This window comes from Orycteropus afer, unplaced genomic scaffold, assembly GCF_000298275.1.
Source record: "Orycteropus afer afer isolate SDZICR_OR568_19922 unplaced genomic scaffold, OryAfe1.0 scaffold00339, whole genome shotgun sequence".
NCBI lineage: Eukaryota > Metazoa > Chordata > Mammalia > Tubulidentata > Orycteropodidae > Orycteropus > Orycteropus afer.
The window spans coordinates 2,019,167-2,040,674 of NW_006921926.1; the positions used below are offsets into that span (position 1 = coordinate 2,019,167).

The window sequence follows — 21,508 nt, forward strand, 5'->3', positions numbered from 1 at the left end:
TATCTGTTCTTGTCATGGCTCTCACTTCTTTAGGATATATACCTAGTAATGGGATGGCTGGGTGAAATGGTATTTCTAATTCCAACTTTTGAAGGAACTGCTTTCCACAATGGTTGTACCATTTTACAGTCCCACCAGCAGTGTATGAGAGTCCCAATCTCCTTACAACATCGCCAGCATTTGTTATTTTCTGTCTTGTTGAACTTTGCTATTAGTGTTGGGAGCAAGATGGTATCTCATTGTTGTTTTGATTTGCATCTCTCTAATAGCTAATGATCATGAAGCATTTATTTCTTCATGTTTGTTGGCTGCTTGAATATCCTCCTTAGTGAAGTGTCTATTCATGTCTTCTGCCCATTTTTAATTAGATTATTTGTCTTTTTGTTATTGAGGTGTTGGAGTTTTCTATAAATCCTTGAGATAAGTCCCTTGTCAGCTATGTTATTACGAAATATTTTTCTCCCAATCTGTAGGTTCTCTTTTGACTCTTTTGGAGAAGTCTTTGGAAGCACATAAAAATTTAATTTTTAGGAGGTCTCAATCATCTGGTTTCTCTTCTGCTGTTTGTGCGTTTTGAGTTATGCTTGATAGTCTATTTATGCCGTAATTTAGGGCCTTTATGCCCCTAGATTTTCCTTGAGGAACTGTATAGTTTCTTTATTTCTTGCTAATTTACCGAGGAATTGAAGTTTGGGAAATCTCTTTCTAGTTGGAAAGTCTTTCCCAAGATGTACCTAAACCAAAAACCATACCCTACTAAGCATCAATGTTTGTGAATTCAGTTGTTGATACAGCTTTAGATACCCTCATGGTGACATTTTCAAATCTATTTCTAATGTCATGAAATCATTTCCAAGCAAAGAATGGATTTCTGTTTTTCAAAATTAAAATAAATTGCTTATAATAATATGTAAACTGAATGATGTGTATATGAGAACAAGGAAGCAATTTGTCCTGAAGATGATTATGGAACATGACAAAGAAATTGATAATACTTCTTATAATGAATGAAGCAATTATGAATGAAACAAATCTCTTTGATTACGCTTGATTGCATAGTAGCTTTTTTCATTACTGTTTTCAAATAACACTGCCTCTCACATGCCTTCATGACTGGCATTTTTATTGCTAACTAATATGAATTATTATTCAATGTTGCTTTTAATTCATTGAGGGAGCCCTAGTGATAACAGCAGTTAAAGTGCTAAGCTGTGAACCAAAAGGCCAGCTGTTGGAACCTACTAGCCACTCCATGGGGCATTCTGCTTCTGCAAAAATTTACAGCCTTGGCAACCCCATGAGGCAGTTCTATTCTGTCTTATAGGGTCACTGTGAGTCAAAATTGACTCAGTAGCAGTAGGTTTGGATTTGAGTTAATTCATGAAAATATTTTCTGCCATTCAATTAAAAGGTTTCTGTTTAGATAAAAATGGAAAAATAGTAAAAAAAAATCTACCCACAATGAAGTGGACTGATTTACAAAAAAATACTCCACAAGATTACATTATTGTATATCTGAAATAGAATTTGATGAATTTTTTCATTTCATTAAGTAAAGCTTGTCGGGATTAAAATTAACAGCAAAATAAATAATAATCTCTTTGTAAGATGTGAGATTTATAAAAATCTGTTTTTTGAAAGGTTTTCAAGTATGTGATTTTCTTCTTTAGAAAAAGATGTTAACAGAACAGATCGAACAAACAAGTTTTATGAAGGCCAAGACAATCCGGGGTTGATTTTGCTTCATGACATTTTGATGACCTATTGTATGTATGATTTTGATTTAGGTAAGTTCTCCTCTAAAGTCTTAATTTTAAAAGATGTTTGTATATTTATTTTAGAATTTTATTTTATCAACCAGTTAGACATTGTAGTAAATCTGTGATCTAGTTTTTATAAGGGCTATTCCACGGGAAACTACAAGTGTAAAAGCTATGGTTCCATTACTAGCTGAAGTAGTTTAGGGTTTCAGCTTAGATCATTACATTCCTGTTGATGAAGTTATATCTTTGCAAGACTGGGTTTTGGGGTTGCTGTGATAAGCAAGTATTGTATAAAAATAAACGAGGCACTGGAAATTAGGCTGATGTTGTTTAGTGTTATTCCACAGTTTGAGAGAACTAGTATGGTCTCCAGAAGATGCTACGTCCATAGGACATACATACTTAGTAAGCTGCTTGAATTTGTTGTTGGGTGCTATTGAGTTGATTCCAACTCAGAGCAACCCTAAATGACAGAGTAGAACTGCTGTAGAGTTTCGTAGGCTGAAATGTCTACAAGAGCCTATCACCAGGTCTTTTCTCCTGTGGTGTCGGTAGTCGGTTCAAACTGTTGACCTTTCAGATAACAGCTGAGCACTTAACCATCGTGCCACCAGGGCTTGTTAGCTATTTCTTTGGGCCTCAAGAGGTCTTGGAAAAATTAGGGAGACAATGAGGATGCCATGAACTGAGAGTGTTCAAGAACTTTTGATAGGTCTTCTTCCATGTGAAGAAAAATACTGATTTGATTATGGAATCAAGTTGAACAGTGTGTTAAGACTGGAAATGCATCAAGTTGATTCCAACCCTTGTGTGTCAGAGTAGAACTGTGCACCATAGGTTTTTAGTGGCTCATTGTTTGGAAGTAGATCACCAGGCATTTCTTCTGAGACATATCTGGGTAGACTCAGACCTCCAACCTGTGGATTAGTATCCAAACATGTTAACTCTTTGTACCACCCACCTCCAGTCGTCGTCGTTAGGTGTCATGAAGTCTGCTTCGACTCATAGCAACCCCGTGTACAACAGAACAAAACATTGGTGGGTTCTATGCCATACTCACCATCTTTGCTGTACTTGAGCCTATCCTTGCAGCCAGTGTGTCAATCCATCTTGTTGAGAGTCTTCCCATTTTTTGCTGACCCTCCTACTTTACCAAGCATGATATCCTTCTCCAGGAACTAGTCCCTTCTGACAACATGAGATGAAGTGTGGCTTCACTAGTGTCATGTTCCTGTGTCAAAAGAGCATTCTGGCTCTGCTTTTTCCAGGACAGGTTTGTTCTTTGTTTTGATAGACATAGTATTTTCAGTATTCTTCATCAGCACCATAATTCAAAGGCATCAGCTCTTCTTTTGGTCTTCCTTATTCATTGTCCAGCTTTCACATGCGTATGAGGAGATTGAAAATACCATGGCTTAGGATAGGCACGCCTTAGTCTTCAAAGTGACGTCTTTGCTCTTGAACACTTTAAAAAACTCTTTTACAGCAGATTTGCCAGAAGACATCTGACTTCTTGACTATTGCTTCTGTGGGTGTTGGTTGTTGATCCAAATAAAATGAACTCTTTGACAACTAAAGTCTTTTTTCCATTTATCTTGATGCTGCTTATTGGTCCAGTTGTGAGGATTTTCATTTTCTTTATATTGAGGTGCAATCCATACTGCAGAATACAGTCTTCAGTCTTCATCAGGAAGTGATTAAAGTCATCTTCACTTTCAGCAAGTAAGATAATGTTGTCTAACATATTGCAGGCTGTTAATGAGTCTTCCTCCAATCCTGATGCCATGTTCTTCTTTGTACAGTCCAGTTTCTCAGATTATTTGCTCAGCATACAGATTGAATAAGTATGGTGAAAGGATACAACCCTGACACACACCCTTACTGATTTTAAACCATGCAGTATTCCTTTGTTCTGTTTTAAAGATAGTCTCCTAGTCTATGTATAGGTTTCTTGTAAGCAGAAGTAAGTGTTCTGGAATTCCTGTTCTTTGCAGTTTTATCCATAATTTGTTATGATCCACATCGTCAAATGCTTTTGCATAGTCGATTAAACACAAGTAGATACGCTTCTAGTATTCTTTGCTTTCATCCAAGATCTGTCTGATATCAACAGTTATACCCCTTGTTCTACTTCCTCTTCTGAATCTGGTTTACATTTCTGGAAATTCCTTGTCAATATAGTGCTGCAGCTGTTTTTGAATTATCTTTAGCAAGATTTTACTTGCATGTGATAGTGGTATTATTCAATAATTTCCACATTCTATTGGATCACCTTTCTTTGGGATGGGCACAAATATGAATCTCTTCCAGTCAGTTGTAGGTGGTTGTCTTCCATATTACTTGGCATAAACTAGTAAATGACTCCAGGGTTGCATCTGCTTGTTGAAACAGCTCAGTGGGTGTTCCTTCAATTCCCGGAGCCTTGTTTTTTACCAGTTCCCTCAATACAGCATCAACTTCCTCTTCAATACTATTCATTCTTGATCATACGCTGCTTGAAATAGTTGATCATCAAGCAATTCTTTTTGGTACAGTGACTTTATATTCCTATCTTCTTTTGATGCTTTCTGCATCAGTCAATATTTTGCCCATAGAATCCTTTAGTATTGCAACTTGAGGATTGAATTTTTCCTTCAATTCTTTGAAAAGTTCTGAATATATTCTTCCCTTTTGGTTTTCTAACTCCAGGTCTTTGCATATTTCATCATAATAATTTACTTAGTCTTCTCAAGCTACTCTTTGAAATCCTCTGTTCAATTCTGTTACCTTGTCTTTTCTTCCATTTCTTTTAGCTACTCTGCACAAGAGCAAGTTTCAGAGTCTCTGACATCCATTTTGGTCTTTTCTTCCATTCCTGTCTTTTTAATGACATTTTGCTTTCTTACCTGTGATGTTTTCGATGTCGTCCCACAGGTTTTTCTGGTTTTCAGTTGTTGGTGTTCAGTGCATCAAATCTGTTACTCACATGGTCTCTAAATTCAGGTGGGATATTATCAAGGTCATAATTTGGCTCTCATTGACTGACTTTAATTTTTACCAACTTCTGCTTGAACTTGCATATGAGCAGTTGATTTTTTCCATAGTCAACTCCTGACCTTTTTTTAAAAAAAATTTTTATTGGGATTTGGGTGAAAGTATACAGAGCTAATTCATTTTCTGTATAGCAGTTCATACATGTTATGTTTCATGACGTCGACTGCAATCCCCACAATGTAACAGCTCTCTTCCCGCTTCCTCCCATAGTTACCTCTTCCCTGTGTCCTTTCTTCCAGTGCATCCCTCTGCCCCCCACCATCTCCATGTGCAAACATTGTCCTTCTTTTCTCCCATAATTGATCGCTCCAAGGAAGGTATCTACCTGATGTAAATATTGACTCCATATGCCTGTCTGTTTTTTGGCTGGAAGCCATAAGACTAAGTTCAATTCCAGACCTGAAGGGTAACTAGGGGCCATAGTCTCAGGGGTCTCACAAGGCTCAGACCAGCAAACCTGGTCTTTTTTTATGATTTATGAGTTTTGTTCTACATTGTACTCCCACTCTATCCAGGATCCCCTGCACTGATGCCCCTCTGAGTGGTTGACAGTAGTAGCTGGGCACCATCTAGTTCTTCTGGTCTCATGGTCATACAGGCTGAGGATCACATGGTCTGCCAGCCCCTTGGACTAATTATTCCCATGTATCTTTGGTTTTCTTCATTCTTCTTTGCTCTGGACAAGGAGAGACCCTTCGTTGCATCTAGAGGGCCACTTGCAAGCTTTTAAGACTTCGGTCACTACTCAGCAAAGCAGGATGTAGAGCAATGTTTTTGTGTAGTATGTTACACCAATTGAGCTTGATGTCCCCTACGACCATGATCCTGAGCCCACAAGTCCAACTTCTTGCTCCCTCAGGGTGGCTGGCTGTGGCTAAGAAGCTACCACAACCTTGTCCCTTGTCTTTACCTTTTTGTGGCTGAAGATATTGAGCTTCTTCATTGCCTCTTTCCATAGATGTGGTTGATCTGATTCCTGTGTATTCTATCTGGTGAGGTCCACATGTATAGACACCTTTTATGTTGTTGAAAAAAACGTATTTGTGATGAATAAGTAGTTGGTCTTGTGAAATTCTATCATGTGGTCTCCGGTGTCCTTTTTATCACCAAAGCCATATTTTCCAACTGCTGATGCTTCTTCTTTGTTTCCAACTTTCACATTCTAGTCACCAGTAATAATCAATACATCTTTCTTGCATGCTTGATCAATTTCAGACCACAGAGGTTGGTAAAAAATCTTCAATTTCTTCATCTTTGGCTTTTGTTGGTGGTGTGTAAATTTGAATACTAGAGGTATTAACTGGTCTCCTTTGTAGGCACATGGATATTATCCTATCACTGACAGCATTGCACTTCAAGATAAATCTTCAAACATTCTTTTTGATGAGGGGTGCAGCACCATTTCTTTTCAATTTGTCATTCCTGACATAGTAGACTATATGATTATCTGGTTCAAAATGGCCAAATCCAGTCCATTTAAGCTCATTGATGCCTAGGATATTGTTCCTTATGCATTCCATTTCGTTCTTGACAACTTCCAATTTTCCTAGACCCATACTTTGTACATTCCACATTCCAATTATTAATGGATGTTTGCAGCTATTTCTTCCAATTTTGAGTCAGACCCAGTCAATTGGTTCTCTTTTACACTTTGTTAATTCAGATCAGATTTCCTACGTGCTTTAATTGATTTAGTCTTTACATTGGTCATTGATTTCTGTGTGTCAGTGCCATGTAGGAATGTTCTGATAACAGTTTGGTCTTCCATCCAACCTAATTACTCTTTTTTAAAACGTCTGCATTATTTAAAAAAGTATCTCCAATAGCAGATGGAGGGTCCTGAAAGCTTTACTCTCTATCCATGTCATTAAGGTCAAGTCTATTTTGAGGAGGCATCTCTTCCTAGTTGTAGTTTGAGTGGAGGGCCTCATCTTCTGGCACTATATCAGACAGTGTTTCGGGGCTGTTCATAAAGTTTTCCAGTCATTTAGGCACTGTACCACCAGAGCTCTCACTTAGTACAAAATGTAGACCTCAGGAATTTTTATGGGAGATGCCTTTTTTGCAAAGTATGTTCATAAACGATGACCAAAGATAATCAATAACAGGTTAAATGATACTCCAAATACCGTATATAAGAAGGCAAGAGAGTGTGTAATGTTTTTAAAAATGATTTCCAACCCCAAACACTTGTTTCTTTTTTAAATTTGGTAATCAAAAGAGGTAGGCTTCAGTTACCTGGGAAATTGTCCTATATGTGCCATAAAATTTTTCTTTTTAGTGTAAGAAAGTATACATTAGAAGAATGATAATGGATCAGTTCATTTTTCATACCTCCCCACTGAACCCTCACCGCTGTGAAAATAATTTGAGGAACTACTTCAGAAATAGTAGTGCTGATTAAGTTGTGCATCAGTCAGCACTAGTGTAGAATCTTAGTGTCACTGAATGCTAATTTAAACAACTTTAATCTTTCTTTAATTAAAAGAATTTGTATATTAATTCCACCCCCGCAACCCCACATAACATCATGTATAAAATAAAATAGATTAAAAGCAAGCAGAGTATGAAGATTAATTTTGCTGCTTGCTTCACTAAGACTTGCAAAAGAAATATGATAGTTATCTCATACCAGATCTCAAGAATTAAAGGATTAAATTAGCTTTTTAGAAATTTTTATTCATTATAACTTTATAATAAAGCACTTTCTTTAAAAAAAAAAAAGAGTAAAGGTGCTTTGTAAATCTTTTGAATGCCATACTTTGAAATATTTCTATCGGGATATATGTAGTCAGACCTAGTAAATCGGTTCTCTTTTACACATTGTTAATTCAGATCAGATTTCCTATATACTTTAACTGGTTTAGTCTTTACATTTGTCATTGATTTCTGTGTGTCAGTGCCATGTAGGAAAGTTCTGATAACAGTTTAGTCTTCCATCCAACCTAATTATTCTTTTTTAGAAAGTCTGCATTATTTAAAAAAGTATCTGCATAAATTTTAGAAGTGCTTCTATTTAGATATCATGTCACATGCCATTTTGTTCTGCTGTTTTCTTTAAATGTCTTGTTAGTGCCATTATCTTAGGCTGTAATAATTGGATGCCCTCCATGGAACCCAAATGTCGTTCTGTGCTAATATAAGTGGAACCATTCTTTTCCACAGGGTGTAGTGTGGATGTAGTGAGCTTGTTATGGGCTGTGTGTGGAAAGATATAGCAGCAATAAATGATGAGGCAGAGGCTCATAGCAAATTTAGCTAAACCTTTATGTAGAGGGGATGCTGAGGAGATTTGAATGCCTTTTTTTTGTTTGTTTGTTTTATCTGAGTTTTCTCAAGAGATTAGGTGTGGCTTACAAGCTTCCTGAGGTCTTTTTTTCCTTTCTTTTTTTTTTTTCAATGTTTCTTCCAAAATAGGAGGAATGCTGAAGAATTGTGTATCATTTCTAGAAGAAATAGCCTCACTCTTCACTTTTTAATCTATATTCTTTAAATAGCTTCACTATAAATAGATTTTGGTGAATGATAAAAATGTAAACTTTGGATCTGCAAGTGAGAGACCATATTTTGCACAGACCTCACAAGCTACTGTTAAAAATATCTTTATGTAGTTTTAATAAATATACAGAAGTTACTAAAGTTGAATGATAATGTTTAAGTGAAAAAGCTTAGTATGAGCTCTTAGCTGGTTCAAGAGTTTGTGTCTAAGTTTGAAATTTGTTTATAAATCAATCAAGAAAATTTAGGATTTTATAAGATGGAATTCAAAAACAAGAAACTTGGCATATTCAGGTGAAAATCAAGACCAACACTTGCTGTTTTTAAGTAAGGTATTTGATTTGTTAACATTCTTTCTTTAAAATAAATCTAGGCCTTTAATTAGTGTCACAATTGACATATTATAATAGCATCAAGAGAAATGTAGTTAAAGTGGTATTTAGGTACAGAAATTGATTGCATTAAACCCAATTGCTAGCATTGGTAGGGTTTAAAGTAACTGGAAAAGAGAGAACTAAATTCTTATAACTATTTAAATAGTTAAGGATGTTTAAAAGACCTATGTATTTTGTTTATAACTTTTTGTTATTGTTTAGGTTACAGGGGTCTGGTTGCTAAAGCAATTGGACCCTTTTCAAATCTTACGATTTCATAACAGTTGGGCACTGTTGACCACTCTGGCCTTGCAGCTTCTTCCCCTTGACTTTTTGTAATACTCTTTCCCTTGATTTTTTTTCCTCTTAACTCTGACTTCCTTCTCAAATATTTGAGTTTGAACCCTTATATTTGATGTTCCTTTGGGTTCTATCCTTAGCTCTCTTCTCTCTCATATGCTTTTGAACATTATTTTGAATTAATATTACTAACTCTTGATAGTAATATGTACACTAAAAAATATGCTATGCTATCTGGTTGACATCTCAATCTGTAACAACTATAGTAACTCTTCTTTCTCATCTGATTGCTAGACTTCCTTATTTTCTTTTCTTGTTGAGAATCAGTATCCACCAGTTTCCTAATCCAAAAAAGATACAATTTTAATTGAAATGGTGGTGATTTTCAGAGTCATTATTACTATTTTTTCTTCTTCTTAGGATATGTGCAAGGAATGAGTGACTTACTTTCCCCTCTTTTGTATGTGATGGAAAATGAAGTTGATGCCTTTTGGTGCTTTGCATCCTACATGGACCACATGGTAAGAAAAGAAATTCTTTTCTTTAGTCAAATTAATTTTGTATAAAATTTTACTACAAACTTCAGTTGTACAATTGTATTGTACAAGATTGATTTTTTATGTATAGCCATATCTGAGGGAATGTAAAAAAGTTACGTTGTGTCTTGCTTTCTTTCTTTTTTTAAAAAAACAGCTTTTTCGAGGGATTTAGAAATACTGGCACAGTTTTAAATACAAAAAGTAGATAGTAAGTGCTTGCAGTACAGAAATAATCAGGATTTAATATCAGTAAATGCTTGTGTTCTTCAGAAGAGCCATGAGTCATTTCAGAATAGTGATGAAATAGATTAATTCAGTTCTTATAAAGTAGTTGAACTTTCATATCATCTGTTTCAGACTATTTTCAAAGATAAAGCTTAGTCACGCCACCGAGTAATATCCTTACCTATTGTGAACATTTTGAATTTTGTCATTATAGTAACTGATTTTTCCCCAGATGTGTTTGAATTGTTTATAACCCTGACGCTTTCTTAGTAACTCACTGTTATTTTCCCAGAGGCGTGTGCTTATTAGAGTTGAACTATGTCTCTATATACATATTAGTACAAAACATTTTATCTGCTGCTATGACTTATCTTTGAGACAGGATTCTAGGACAATAGTGCAGAGAGAGTATTAACAGAGAAATAAACTAGAAAAGTCTTCTTAAATAATCTGCTAGAAAGAAGAAAAGGCCAGAGGGCTAGCAGTAGATAAAAGCATATGATACACAAAACTCTGACTATATAGGTCACTGTGCTTTTCAAAATAGGACTGGTCCACTTGATACTAGACATTGCGGTCAGATATTGAAATGTCTTGCTTGCAAAGGAATAAAGACTTTGAATCCGTAATCATTTAAAATGTTTCCCTGGGTGTAACTCAGGATTTTTGGGGTACAAAAGCAAAATTTGCAGATGGTATCCTTTTTATTTTTCTTTACCTCTGTTCTTCCCCCCTTGCTCTATTTTTCTTTCCTCGTCAGAGTTTTCCCTCTTTAGTCTCTTCCCTCATCAAGTCTCTTGTGCATGGTTCCAACTCATTCTCATTTCTCCTACTCTTTTTCAAAATATATATTTGATAAATTTTGATTGTTTGAAATTGTCCTTTTACTGTTAAATTAGTGAATATTCAAATCCTTTCCCATAAAGTAATGTTTTTGGATTATTATTTTAAGGATTATCAATTGCAATAATCTGGTAATAGTTTATCTTTCTTTTTTGACACAATGATTTGCCTATTTTCTTAGTTCCGATTGTTCCCAGGTGCTCTAGAAACCTGAGGCATTTATTATAAAGGCCTGTACATCTGATATTAATTACGTAAGAACTGTTGTCTACCTTTGTTTTTGTTGTTTATCCTCTTTTCCACTAAAGATAGTATGGTCTTTGATAAAGAATTGTGCCTTTGTTTCATTGGTAGCATACCAGAATTTTCCTAATTCCTGACTTGAGGTGGATGGTTGTTCAACAGATTTTTGTAGAATAAATACATGGATCTTTCCCCAGTGCTTTGTTTAGACCTCTGCTTATATAAATAAACAAACAAAAGAAACCAAACCCACTGCTGTCGAGTCAATTCCAACTCATAGTGACCTCCATTGGGTTTCTGAGGCTGTAAATCTTTACATGAGTAGATTGCCCAGTCTTATTTCTGTGGAGTGGCTGATGGGTTTGAACCACCAACCTTCTGATTAGCAGTCAATTGCTTTAGGCACTGTGCTACCAGAGCTCCTTTTCTGCTTATATAGTAGGCATTAAAAATAAGTAAGTGAGAAATAACACAAACATACTGAATTTAATTTCTTAAAATAGTTTTCAGTAAAACTGAGCAAAAATGGGCATGTTTAAATATATTGGCATATAATGCCAAATATGTACATGCATATGTGTACACACACATGCGTGCTTAGGTCTCAAATGTAAAGATTACTTTCTAAACATTTATAGTATAGACTTTATAGTATTTATCATATTTTTATGAGCTTCAATTTCTTGATTATCTTTTTTCTTCCCCCAAAGTAAATGTTCTCTGTGTTTGCCTTTTTCATTAAGGATTATATGGAGATTTTTCTAGTCTTTATACTAAAAAGGTGTCTTCTTAGTATATTGCCTAATAACATTTTTTTTCCATAATTTTTAAATGAAAGGGTAATACACAGCATCCATAATAATCTTTATGATTGTTTTTCATAGTATTCCTATTGTTTCCTTATATTTGTGCTGTTGCTAATTTAATTCCTTGTTTTTTATTTATAGTTTTGGCTTCATCTAAGTTTTTAACTTCTTTTGTAATGGCTGAACCTAATGCCCATAAATTTCTTTTCATTGATATTTACTCAGTAAGGCTGGGAGCTCTGGTGGTGTAGTACCTAAGGTACTTGACTGCTAACCAAAAGGCTGGCAGTTCAAATCTGCCAGCCACTCCTCAGAAGGAAGGTTGGGCAAAATACTTCTGTAGTGATATTGCCTTGGAAAGCCAAGGAGTGGTCGTTATGAGTCGGATTTGATTCAACAGCAGTGAGTTTGGTTTTTGGTTTAATATAGGGCTAGACACAGAGGCTTATGTCTATTTTTATGGAAATGTTCACAAAGTATAGAGCTAATGAACTCTCTTATACCCACCATATAATTTTAGTTCCACCCTTCCTTCCTTCTCTCTGCCTCTTCCACCTATAAATATATATATATATAATTTTTATATATATGTATTTGACCATATGTCCAGTTGAAGCCAGTTGTATATCCATTGTCAATACCATTTCCCCTTCTCTAGGAATCACTACTTCTCTGAGGTTATCATCTGTTATTCTTAGGGTGCTTCTTTTTATGTCAGAGTAAGTAGCAATGGGTATTTGTTTGTACTCCCAAACCAACTTTAGAGTTTGTCTACATCACAGTAGAATTTGCCACTTTAACCAAAGAGTTAATTCTGCCCTGCCTCTGTAGGCCAATATAGTAAATGTGGAGAACCTTTATCACAATGACTTATTTGTCTGTTAAGCTAGTTCTTTATTTATTAAAGAGAAGCCAGTTTATTACTGTTGTTGTTGTTGGGTGTGGTTGACACATCCCTGACTCATAGTGACCCTGTGTACAACAGAACAAAACACTGCCCAGTCGTGCACCATCCTCACCATCCTTGCTATACAAGCCCATCGTTGCAACCACTGTGTCAATCCATCTTGTTGAGTGTCTTCCCCATTTTTGCTGACCCTCCACTTACTACCAGGAGCTCTGGTAGCATAGTGCCTAAGGCACTTGACTGCTAACCAGAAGGCTGGTGGTTCAAACCCACCAGCCATTCCTCGGAAGGAAGGTTGGGCAATCCTACTTCCGTAGTGATACTGCCTCGGAAACCCAAGGAGAGATCGCTATGAGTCAGGGCCGACTCGACGGCAAGTAACAACAACACCACCAATTAATAGGCACGATACTCTTCTCTAGGGAATGGTCCCTTCTGACAACATGACCAAAGTAGGTGAGATGAAGTCTGGCCATTCTCACTTCTGAGGGGCATTCCAGCTGCACCTCTCCCAGGACAGATTTCTTCATTGTTCTGGCAGTTTATTATTAGTAGCCTTTAGAATGTTTTCTCATTGTCAGTGGTTTGTAATCTGATACTTCTAATAATATACTATTACTGTATTCTAAAATAAAAAAGATGAGGGAGACAATCTTGTTCTATTGTTCTAAGACTTTTCACAAGTGCTAGGGCAGTAGTTCACCATAGTGGGAAAGCAACATAATGGTTAAAGGAATTAGTCATCCAAAAACCCTTTCTAAAAGTGTTTTGGTGCACACACCCCCCTTCCCTTCCTTTCTGTTCATGTGTTAATTGGAAATCTACTTTGTTGTTAGTTGTTATATGTCTTTGAGTCAGTTCTGAGTCATAGTGACCTTGCGTGCAACAGAATAAAACACTGCCTGGTCCTGTGCCATCCTCGCAGTCATTGCTATGTTTGAGGCCACTGTCACAGCCACTGTGTTAATTCATCTGGTTGAGGGTCGTCTTCTTATTCACTGACCCTCTACTTTACCAGCCATTAAGTCCTTTTCCAGACACTGGAAAACATGTTCAATGTGAGAAGTCTTAACCTCACTTCTAAGGAGCGACCTGGCTATACTTCTAAGATTTGTTACTGAACTTTGAGAATTGTTCAAAATACGTAGACTGTAGCAGTTCTTAAACTTCGTGACCTGGGGGCTCCTTCACATTCTTAAATATTATTGAAGACCCCAGAGAACTTTTTGTTTATATGGATTATATCTATTAATGTTTATCATATTTAAAATTAAAATGGAGAAATTTATACTAAATTTATTAAAGTAACACTAAACCTCCTAATGGGAACTCTGGTAGCATAGTGCCTAAGGCACTTGACTGCTAACCAGGAGGCTGGAGGTTCAAACCCACCAGCCACTCCTCAGAAGGAAGATGGGGCAATCTACTTCTGTAGTGATACTGCCTCGGAAACCCAAGGATGGGTTGCTATGCGTTGGGTCCGACTCGATGGCACACAACAACATTTTTTTAAATGAAAAATAACTCTAAAATGGGAAAAATTTATTGAGAAGAGGCATTGTTTACATTTTGCAGTCTCTTCAATATCTGGTTTAATTAAAAACAGCTGGATTTACATCTCTGCTTCTGAATTCAGTCTTGAGATATCACACATCATATAGCCTTTGGAAAACTCCACTACACACGTAAGAGAATGAAAGTGCAAAATGCAGATATTGTGGTAGTATTGTCATGAGTGCGGCCTACAATATGCAGATGACACAACCTTGTTTGCTGAAAGTGGAGAAGACTTGAAGCACTTACTGATGAAGATTGAAGACTACAGGCTTCAGTATGTGTTATACTTCATTGTAAAGAAAACACAGTATTGGACCCCCAATACTTTGGGCCTGGAATAAAACTCGCTCCCAGGGACTGGCTCTTAGGCCAGTAATAAACAAGATGTACACACAGACCACTCAACCCAGGGTGACTCACCCACATACTCTGTGGAGATGCATCCCTTGGAGCAATCGACCACAGGGCACCAGAGGGGCAACATTCGCACACGTGGAAATGCAGGACACATAGGAGTGCATAACTGTGAGGGGCAGTGGGGAGGGAGGTGTTAGTGGGCACGGAGGGAAGGAGACTGGGTTAGGGTTGGGGATGGTAATTAGGGAATGAAACAAACAAACAAACAAAATTTCTCACAACTAGACCAGTAAGCACCATAATGATAAATGGAGAAAAGATTGAAGTTGCCAGGGATTTCATTTTACTTGGATCCACAATCAACGCCCATAGAAACAGCATTTAAGAAATCAATGATGTATTTATACTGAGTGTTTTGGTTACCTAGTACCACTCTTCTAATATACCAGAACAAACAGGAGTTTATTCTCTTACAGTTTGGAGGCTTTAAGTCCAAGTTCAAAGTGCCAGGCTCTAGGGGCTGGGTGAAAGCCCCTCAACCTTGGGCTTCAGTTCTGCCTCCTGCTTCTGGCCCACTGAAGCTGGAGGCTTTTCTTCACTCCGACAGCTACTGGCTGTTGAGGCTGACAAACTCAGAGTTGACAAGTGAAAACGCATAGTCCTTATGTTACCAAACCACATGGTGGACCATTGATTCAAGTCCATTGAAAGTCCCAAGGTTGGCAGAGCATGGCAGGCTGCTGAACAGTGACTTGGCTACATGCAGGGTTCAAGCATGCCATAAGCTGCAGACCATTCCCAAAGCTGCTGCTTATATGTGGGAAGCAGACCACATCCCTAAAGCAGCTACTCAGCTGCTTGTGGTAGATCCCACCATGGACTCGATTGCTAGTCTCATCATCGTGGGAGATAACTACCACAAGCTGCCCAACCACTCAACCAGGCCCAGCCAAGTTGACACACAACTTTAACTACCACACTGGGCACATCTGCTGCACAAGACCTCTTTAAACTGTTAAAGAGCAAAGATGTTACATTGAAGACTAAGGTGTGCCTGACCCAAGGTGTGGTATTTTTGGTAGCCTCATAAGCATGTGAAATCTGGACAGTGAATAAGACCATAGAAAAACTGATACATTTGAATTGTGGTGTTGGCAAAGAGTACTGAATATATACCCTGGACTGCCCAAAGAATGAACAAATCTGTCATGGAAAAAGTACAGCCGGAATCCTCCATAGAAGTGAGTATCATGTACTTTACCTGTTAACAAGAGAACCAGTCCCTGGAGAGGGACATAGTACTTCATGAAATCGAGGGTCAGTGAAAAAGAGGAAGACTGTCAATGAGTTGGATTGACACAGGCTGCAAACAGTGGGCTCAAACATAGCAATGATTGTGAGGATGGCGTAGGACCAGACAGTGTTTCGTTCTGTTGTACATGGTGTCACTGTGAATTGGAACCAACTTGATGACAGCTAATGACAACACATTGTTATAAATACTGTTTTGACCTCACAGACTACCTAATGTCATTAAACTCAAGAAGTAGCTAGTTAATTCATTCTTTAAAATGAGATACATTTTAAAGCTGAAATTTATTTTATTTCATATAGTAATTTGAAGATACTTAATAATGGAATAAATCTGATAAATGCTTATTTCCCAAATGCATATTCCTTTTATATAGTCTCTTATGCTTTGTAAGAAGTAAATCAGTCTATAGCTGCTATCCCTGATTTTTTCTTTTCTAAATCAAATGATCTACCCACCAGCCACTCCTCGGAAGGAAAATGGGGCAATCTACTTCCATAGTGGTACTGCCTCAGAAACCCAAGGAGGGGTTGCTATGAGTCGGACGGTACATAACAACAACACCAACAAATCAAATGAAGAGGCAGAAATAGCCATTAGTTTGAGACGAAAGATTTTTTTTCTTTTTTTAAGATAGCCAGTTCAACATTTGTCCTTAAACATCATGTTTTAGTTATCAGTGATTATGTGCTATAAAAGTTATTAAATATGTAGTAACAATTACTTACTTTTAAAGCATCAGAATTTTGAAGAACAAATGCAAGGCATGAAAACCCAGCTAATTCAGCTAAGCACCTTACTTCGATTGTTGGACAGTGGATTTTGCAGTTACTTAGGTATGTAAATCAAAATTATACCTAACAACGTCCAAACTAGGACACAGAAAAAAATATAAGGTACTCTTTCAAAGACAGATCTACCCAACTGCTGTTGCTTAGGTTCTTCTGAGGAATGAAAGTGTGAGATCGAACTCTGTATAATTATTTTTTCTTATTTGGTGGTTTTAAAAAGAAGTTATCCTGTAAATTTGCACTGTTTCATTGAATTAATCAAAGGCAATTAAATATATAGGACTTTTAATAGTCTAAGATGTATAGAGAAATTTGAGTTTGAGATATGTTAATTATGTCAGAGATATGTTAATTATATTAAAATACAGTGACCTAAGAATAAGATATCTATATATATAGAAGTGTGTTTTCTTTTTTTTCTTTTTTATAGAATCTCAGGACTCTGGATATCTTTATTTTTGCTTCAGGTGGCTTTTAATCAGATTTAAAAGAGAATTTAGTTTTCTAGATATTCTTCGATTGTGGGAGGTAAGTTCTTAAATTATTATATAAATATGATTTTTACTCTGGAAAAAAATATTATATGGAGTACACATGGATTGTTACAGTCTAACTGAGGTTTCTAAGACACACATGTCCCAAAAGTCTGGTGAATTTGTGGTCTCTCATTAAAAATTAATTGAATTAAATATCTGTTCTTCTGGAGCTTCTTTCTGCAAATCACAGGTCTCTGAGATTTGAAGCCAAGACGTATTCCAGAACCAGTTCTCTAGTCCATTAGCTGCCAGTGTTCATTCCTTGGGAGACTTTACATGAGGCTCCACCACAATCTGGTTAGGTTTGTATCCAGAGTTCAAGGAAATTTTTGACAGAAATAGGCCAGTTACTTGAGATGGCGTTTAATTAGTTTGCAGTTTCAGGTATTGGGAGTGAGCCAAGTTGTGTTTTGCGTTTTAAAAGAAATTTAAGTTAGAGCCAATTACTGAGAATAATAAAACAAATATCACACCATCTGGGTTTAATATATATCAACATTTTGCTGTATTAACTTGTACTTTTCTTTTTTTCCCTCGAGGGGGGCTGAACTTAACCATATAACTTAACTGTATAACTCATATATTTTTTTAATCACCACCCCAACTCCATTTCCCTCTCTCCACTGTAGAGGAAATTTGTTACTATGTTTTTGGTATATATTCTCATGTTAAGGTTAACCACCCAGGTCAACTTTTGATGAAAACCAGAAAATTATTTTCTTTTCTTCTCAAGTGCTTTTTAAAATAAAACATTTGTATAATGATTGATTGGTATCTTCCATTTATGTGTTAACCAAGGGATGACAAATTCTCCCAAGGAAAGGATGGATACTAAACAGACTTATGTACGGTGGGACCTCAGTGCCTGCTGAGGCTTTTATAGCTAGAAATTGATTCCTGTAGTCTCCCCTCTACTGCTGGTGACTGTGCTACCATTAGACAAGCACCTTTGCATTGTGCTCACGTTTTCGTTCCTGAAGTGAGAAGTAAAACTCACATGCTCTCTACCTAGAATATTTTCATGTTTACGATTTTGCTAAGTTAGTACCTCAACTTTAAAGGATGCATTGAGAATATATTACCACCTAGCTAGAATAACTCCTCAATCTGTGTTTATCAAATAAATTGAAGCTTTTACTGAAACCTTTGAGGTTTATTGCATTGTAATTAAACTTTTAAAAATTGAATTTGGTTTGAAAATTAATCAATTTGATTTACTCTTAGTATAAGGGGTAAAAAAACACATTTCAGATAAACTTTAATAGTCTTGTTTACATAGATCCTTTTATCTTTCAGAGAAGATATTTTTAGGCTCATTACCAGGGGAAAACATAGTCTTATATTTGAGGGAATTACTTATACTTAAGAAGTATAGCCACTGGTCAGACATTTTAGACATGTTATTTTGGGTAGCTGATTCCATTTTTGTTACAGTCAGGGGATACTCTTAGTTATATAATACGACGTAAAGGTTTTACATTTTTAGAATATAATTGGGCTTTCTTTGGATGTTTTTTAATTCCATGCACTGTATAACTGAATCTTCTTTCATTTCTAGGACTTAGCTTTTTTTTTTTTTCTTTTCTTTTTCCTTTTTTTCCAGGAACTGCAGATGATTTTAAAAGTGAGAAACTAAAAGTTAAAGAAAAATAATGAAAATTCCTCTAGCCCTAGAGCCATCTCATTTACACCTTAAACTTAATCTGACAGCTGTGGTGGTTTAATGAATAAGTTATCATTTTAGTTAGTCTTACTGATTTGATTTTTTGCGGTTACCTAAAGAGCCATTTCTGGAATTGATCATGTTCACTGTGTAGTTAGGGATAAGATTTCCTCACCCCTCATTTTGTATCTAGAAAAACTGGACATCCCAGAGTAGGCAACCTATGCTCTGCATAGAAGTCATTCGGACTTCAGCGTTGTGTCTGTCAGAAAAATAATTTTAGAATTGACGAGTTTACTAAATAGCTTTATTTATTTATTTTTTTTTTAGGTAATGTGGACTGAACTACCATGTAAAAATTTCCATCTTCTTGTCTGTTGTGCTATTCTGGAAACAGAGAAGCAGCAAATTATGGAAAAGCATTATGGCTTTAATGAAATACTTAAGGTAGCTGTTGCTTTAATTGAGATTTTGATATTTTGGCCCTTTCCTGTATTTAGTGGTACTAATCTATAGAACATTTCCCTGAACTTTATTGAATCCCTTGAGTAACTTAAATTCTATCAATAACATTTAGTGCCAGAACCAACTTTCTGTGAATGACAGATAAACAATTACATATTGGACAGTTATTTTTACCTAGCTAATTAAGAAGAAAAGGAAATTCAACAAATACTCTTTTATGTAGTTCAGTTATTTACAAAATAATTGTCTTTTGCTTATAACTGTGAGATAGCAAACTTGGGATAGCTGCTGGATTTAATGTTCCATAAGCTTATTAGCTATTATTTAGCTTTAAAAGTTGAAATAATCTGATGAAAGATATATTGGATTTCCTGTTTGTTTGCTGTATGTGGATATTTTTATTTTAAGGGTTTTATCTTCAGTGAAACATAACTGGGAATATTGTTTATATAGCAGAATACAATAGTGCTTTTGGTTGGAGATTATCATTTTATTTTATTGATGTATTTTAGTATATCAATGAATTATCCATGAAAATTGATGTGGAAGATGTACTATGCAAGGCAGAAGCGATTTCTCTTCAGATGATAAAATGCAAGGTATCCAGTGCTTTAAATAATTGCAGAGTTTTCTTGTGTTTGTTTTTATGGAGGTTTTTTTTTTGGTGGGTTGAAATCAAGAAAGATTTTTCTCCTTGGAAGTAAAATAAATGGTAGTGTTAACAAGTTGAAGGCAAAGCATTGGCTAACATTTTGGTTACCTTTATAGGTTTACAGCACTTAATTGAAAACAGTTGACTAATTATGCCAGATAGGAAGCATCTAATAATAAAGCAAAATGGCAAAAGTAATGAAAATACTTCTTAAGACAACTGAGCAAGCTATAGAATTTAGCCAAGCATTGATATATTACCTAATTGAATAGGTGTTATCCCAAAATAAGATAGAGGCTAACCAGAAATAATTAAATGGGTAGTAGTGTGTAGTCTGCCGGTATATTTGTGTCAGTTAAGGTTTTAATTATTTCTGAAACAAGGCAAATTTGATCTGTTATGATCTGAATTCAAAGTAAATCATTATACTTTTGATGTATTTTGGCTTTTGCATTTTTATGAGAATTCCCATTTGGGTTTTGTGTCATTTGTTCATATATCCAAGTAGTTATTTTGATTCAGTTTTCCATATGTTTATTCTATAGCTACTCTGTTCAAAACATGTTGGAGATTTCTTATTTTAAGGAACTTCTGTTGAATGAAAGATGATACAAATAAGATACAATAAAAGCAGAATGAGAAAATTGCTAAATATTAGAAAAGTACATATTTTTGATGGGGTGGGCTAGAGATTAATTAATTTGGAAGAAAAGATCAGGGAACCACTTAAGAAAAAATGTGGCTTTTTGGACTCATTCTTTGAGTTATTTGAGGATTCCAATTTAGAAGAAGGTGTGAGAAGATAAATGACAATTAACACTGTCAGGATAAATGCTGAGATTCTGGAATGAATGTAGTCTTAAATAGAAGTGTTACTGTGTGAATATTTTTCCTCTATAATGAAAGTTGGTTTTGTGTTTGATTTTCCTTACCCAGGAATTGCCACAAGCAGTTTGTGAGATCCTGGGGCTTCAGGACAGTGCAGTTACAACACCAGATTCAGACGCCGGTGAAGATGAAAATGTTGGCATGACTAATTGTCCTAGACCTGCATTTCATAGTAACTCCTTGCCTGCACTTGCCGGTGGATCCAGAGATGACAACCCAACACAAATATCAGTGTCCCCAAATGTCAGCAGATTAGCTCCTGCATGATCGTTCTTAATTTTTGAAGAGACACTTTGTTGCAACTATTTTCAAGTACTTGAAAGGTGGAAATTTTAATTTGGTATATTGATCATGCTTTAAGGTTTATGGAAAGAAAGTGTACTGTGATGTTCTTGCATTAAAGCTTTACAATTACAAAGATTTAAACTAATTATTTTTGTATTTACTTCTGCCAAATAGCCTTTCCTTTTCAGTAACATTCCTTAGTATTTTTATAGCCAAGTACATTTTATTTTCTTGGTGACGAACTGGAATTGGATAATATTACAAGTGGATGAGTTGGAAATTATGCACTTTGAAAAAACATTCACTTTGTTTACTCTAAGCTTAGTGGGTTTTGGATTTGATTAAATTAAATGTTGAGCCTTTCTTCTGTAACTTTGTGAGCTAAGAAGTAAATTATTACCCAGTTGACAAAATAAAAAAATAAAAAGAATTGTTTTTCTCTGTTGTTTACAAAAATGCACAGCTTAAATA

At 35.8% G+C, this 21,508-nt stretch overlaps 1 protein-coding gene across 1 annotated transcript in view; it reads left to right on the forward strand.

The window, feature by feature from the left end:
* Window positions 1-21,019, forward strand: part of TBC1D15 (TBC1 domain family member 15) — a 65,526-nt gene extending 44,507 nt beyond the window's left edge. Inside the window, exons 10-16 of the mRNA XM_007952464.2 lie at window positions 1,671-1,787; window positions 9,389-9,489; window positions 16,494-16,593; window positions 16,979-17,076; window positions 19,078-19,194; window positions 19,725-19,811; window positions 20,801-21,019. Coding sequence (XP_007950655.2) covers window positions 1,671-1,787; window positions 9,389-9,489; window positions 16,494-16,593; window positions 16,979-17,076; window positions 19,078-19,194; window positions 19,725-19,811; window positions 20,801-21,019 — 839 coding nt within the window. The remainder of the gene's footprint in view (window positions 1-1,670; window positions 1,788-9,388; window positions 9,490-16,493; window positions 16,594-16,978; window positions 17,077-19,077; window positions 19,195-19,724; window positions 19,812-20,800) is intronic.
* Window positions 21,020-21,508: the final 489 nt, after the last annotated feature.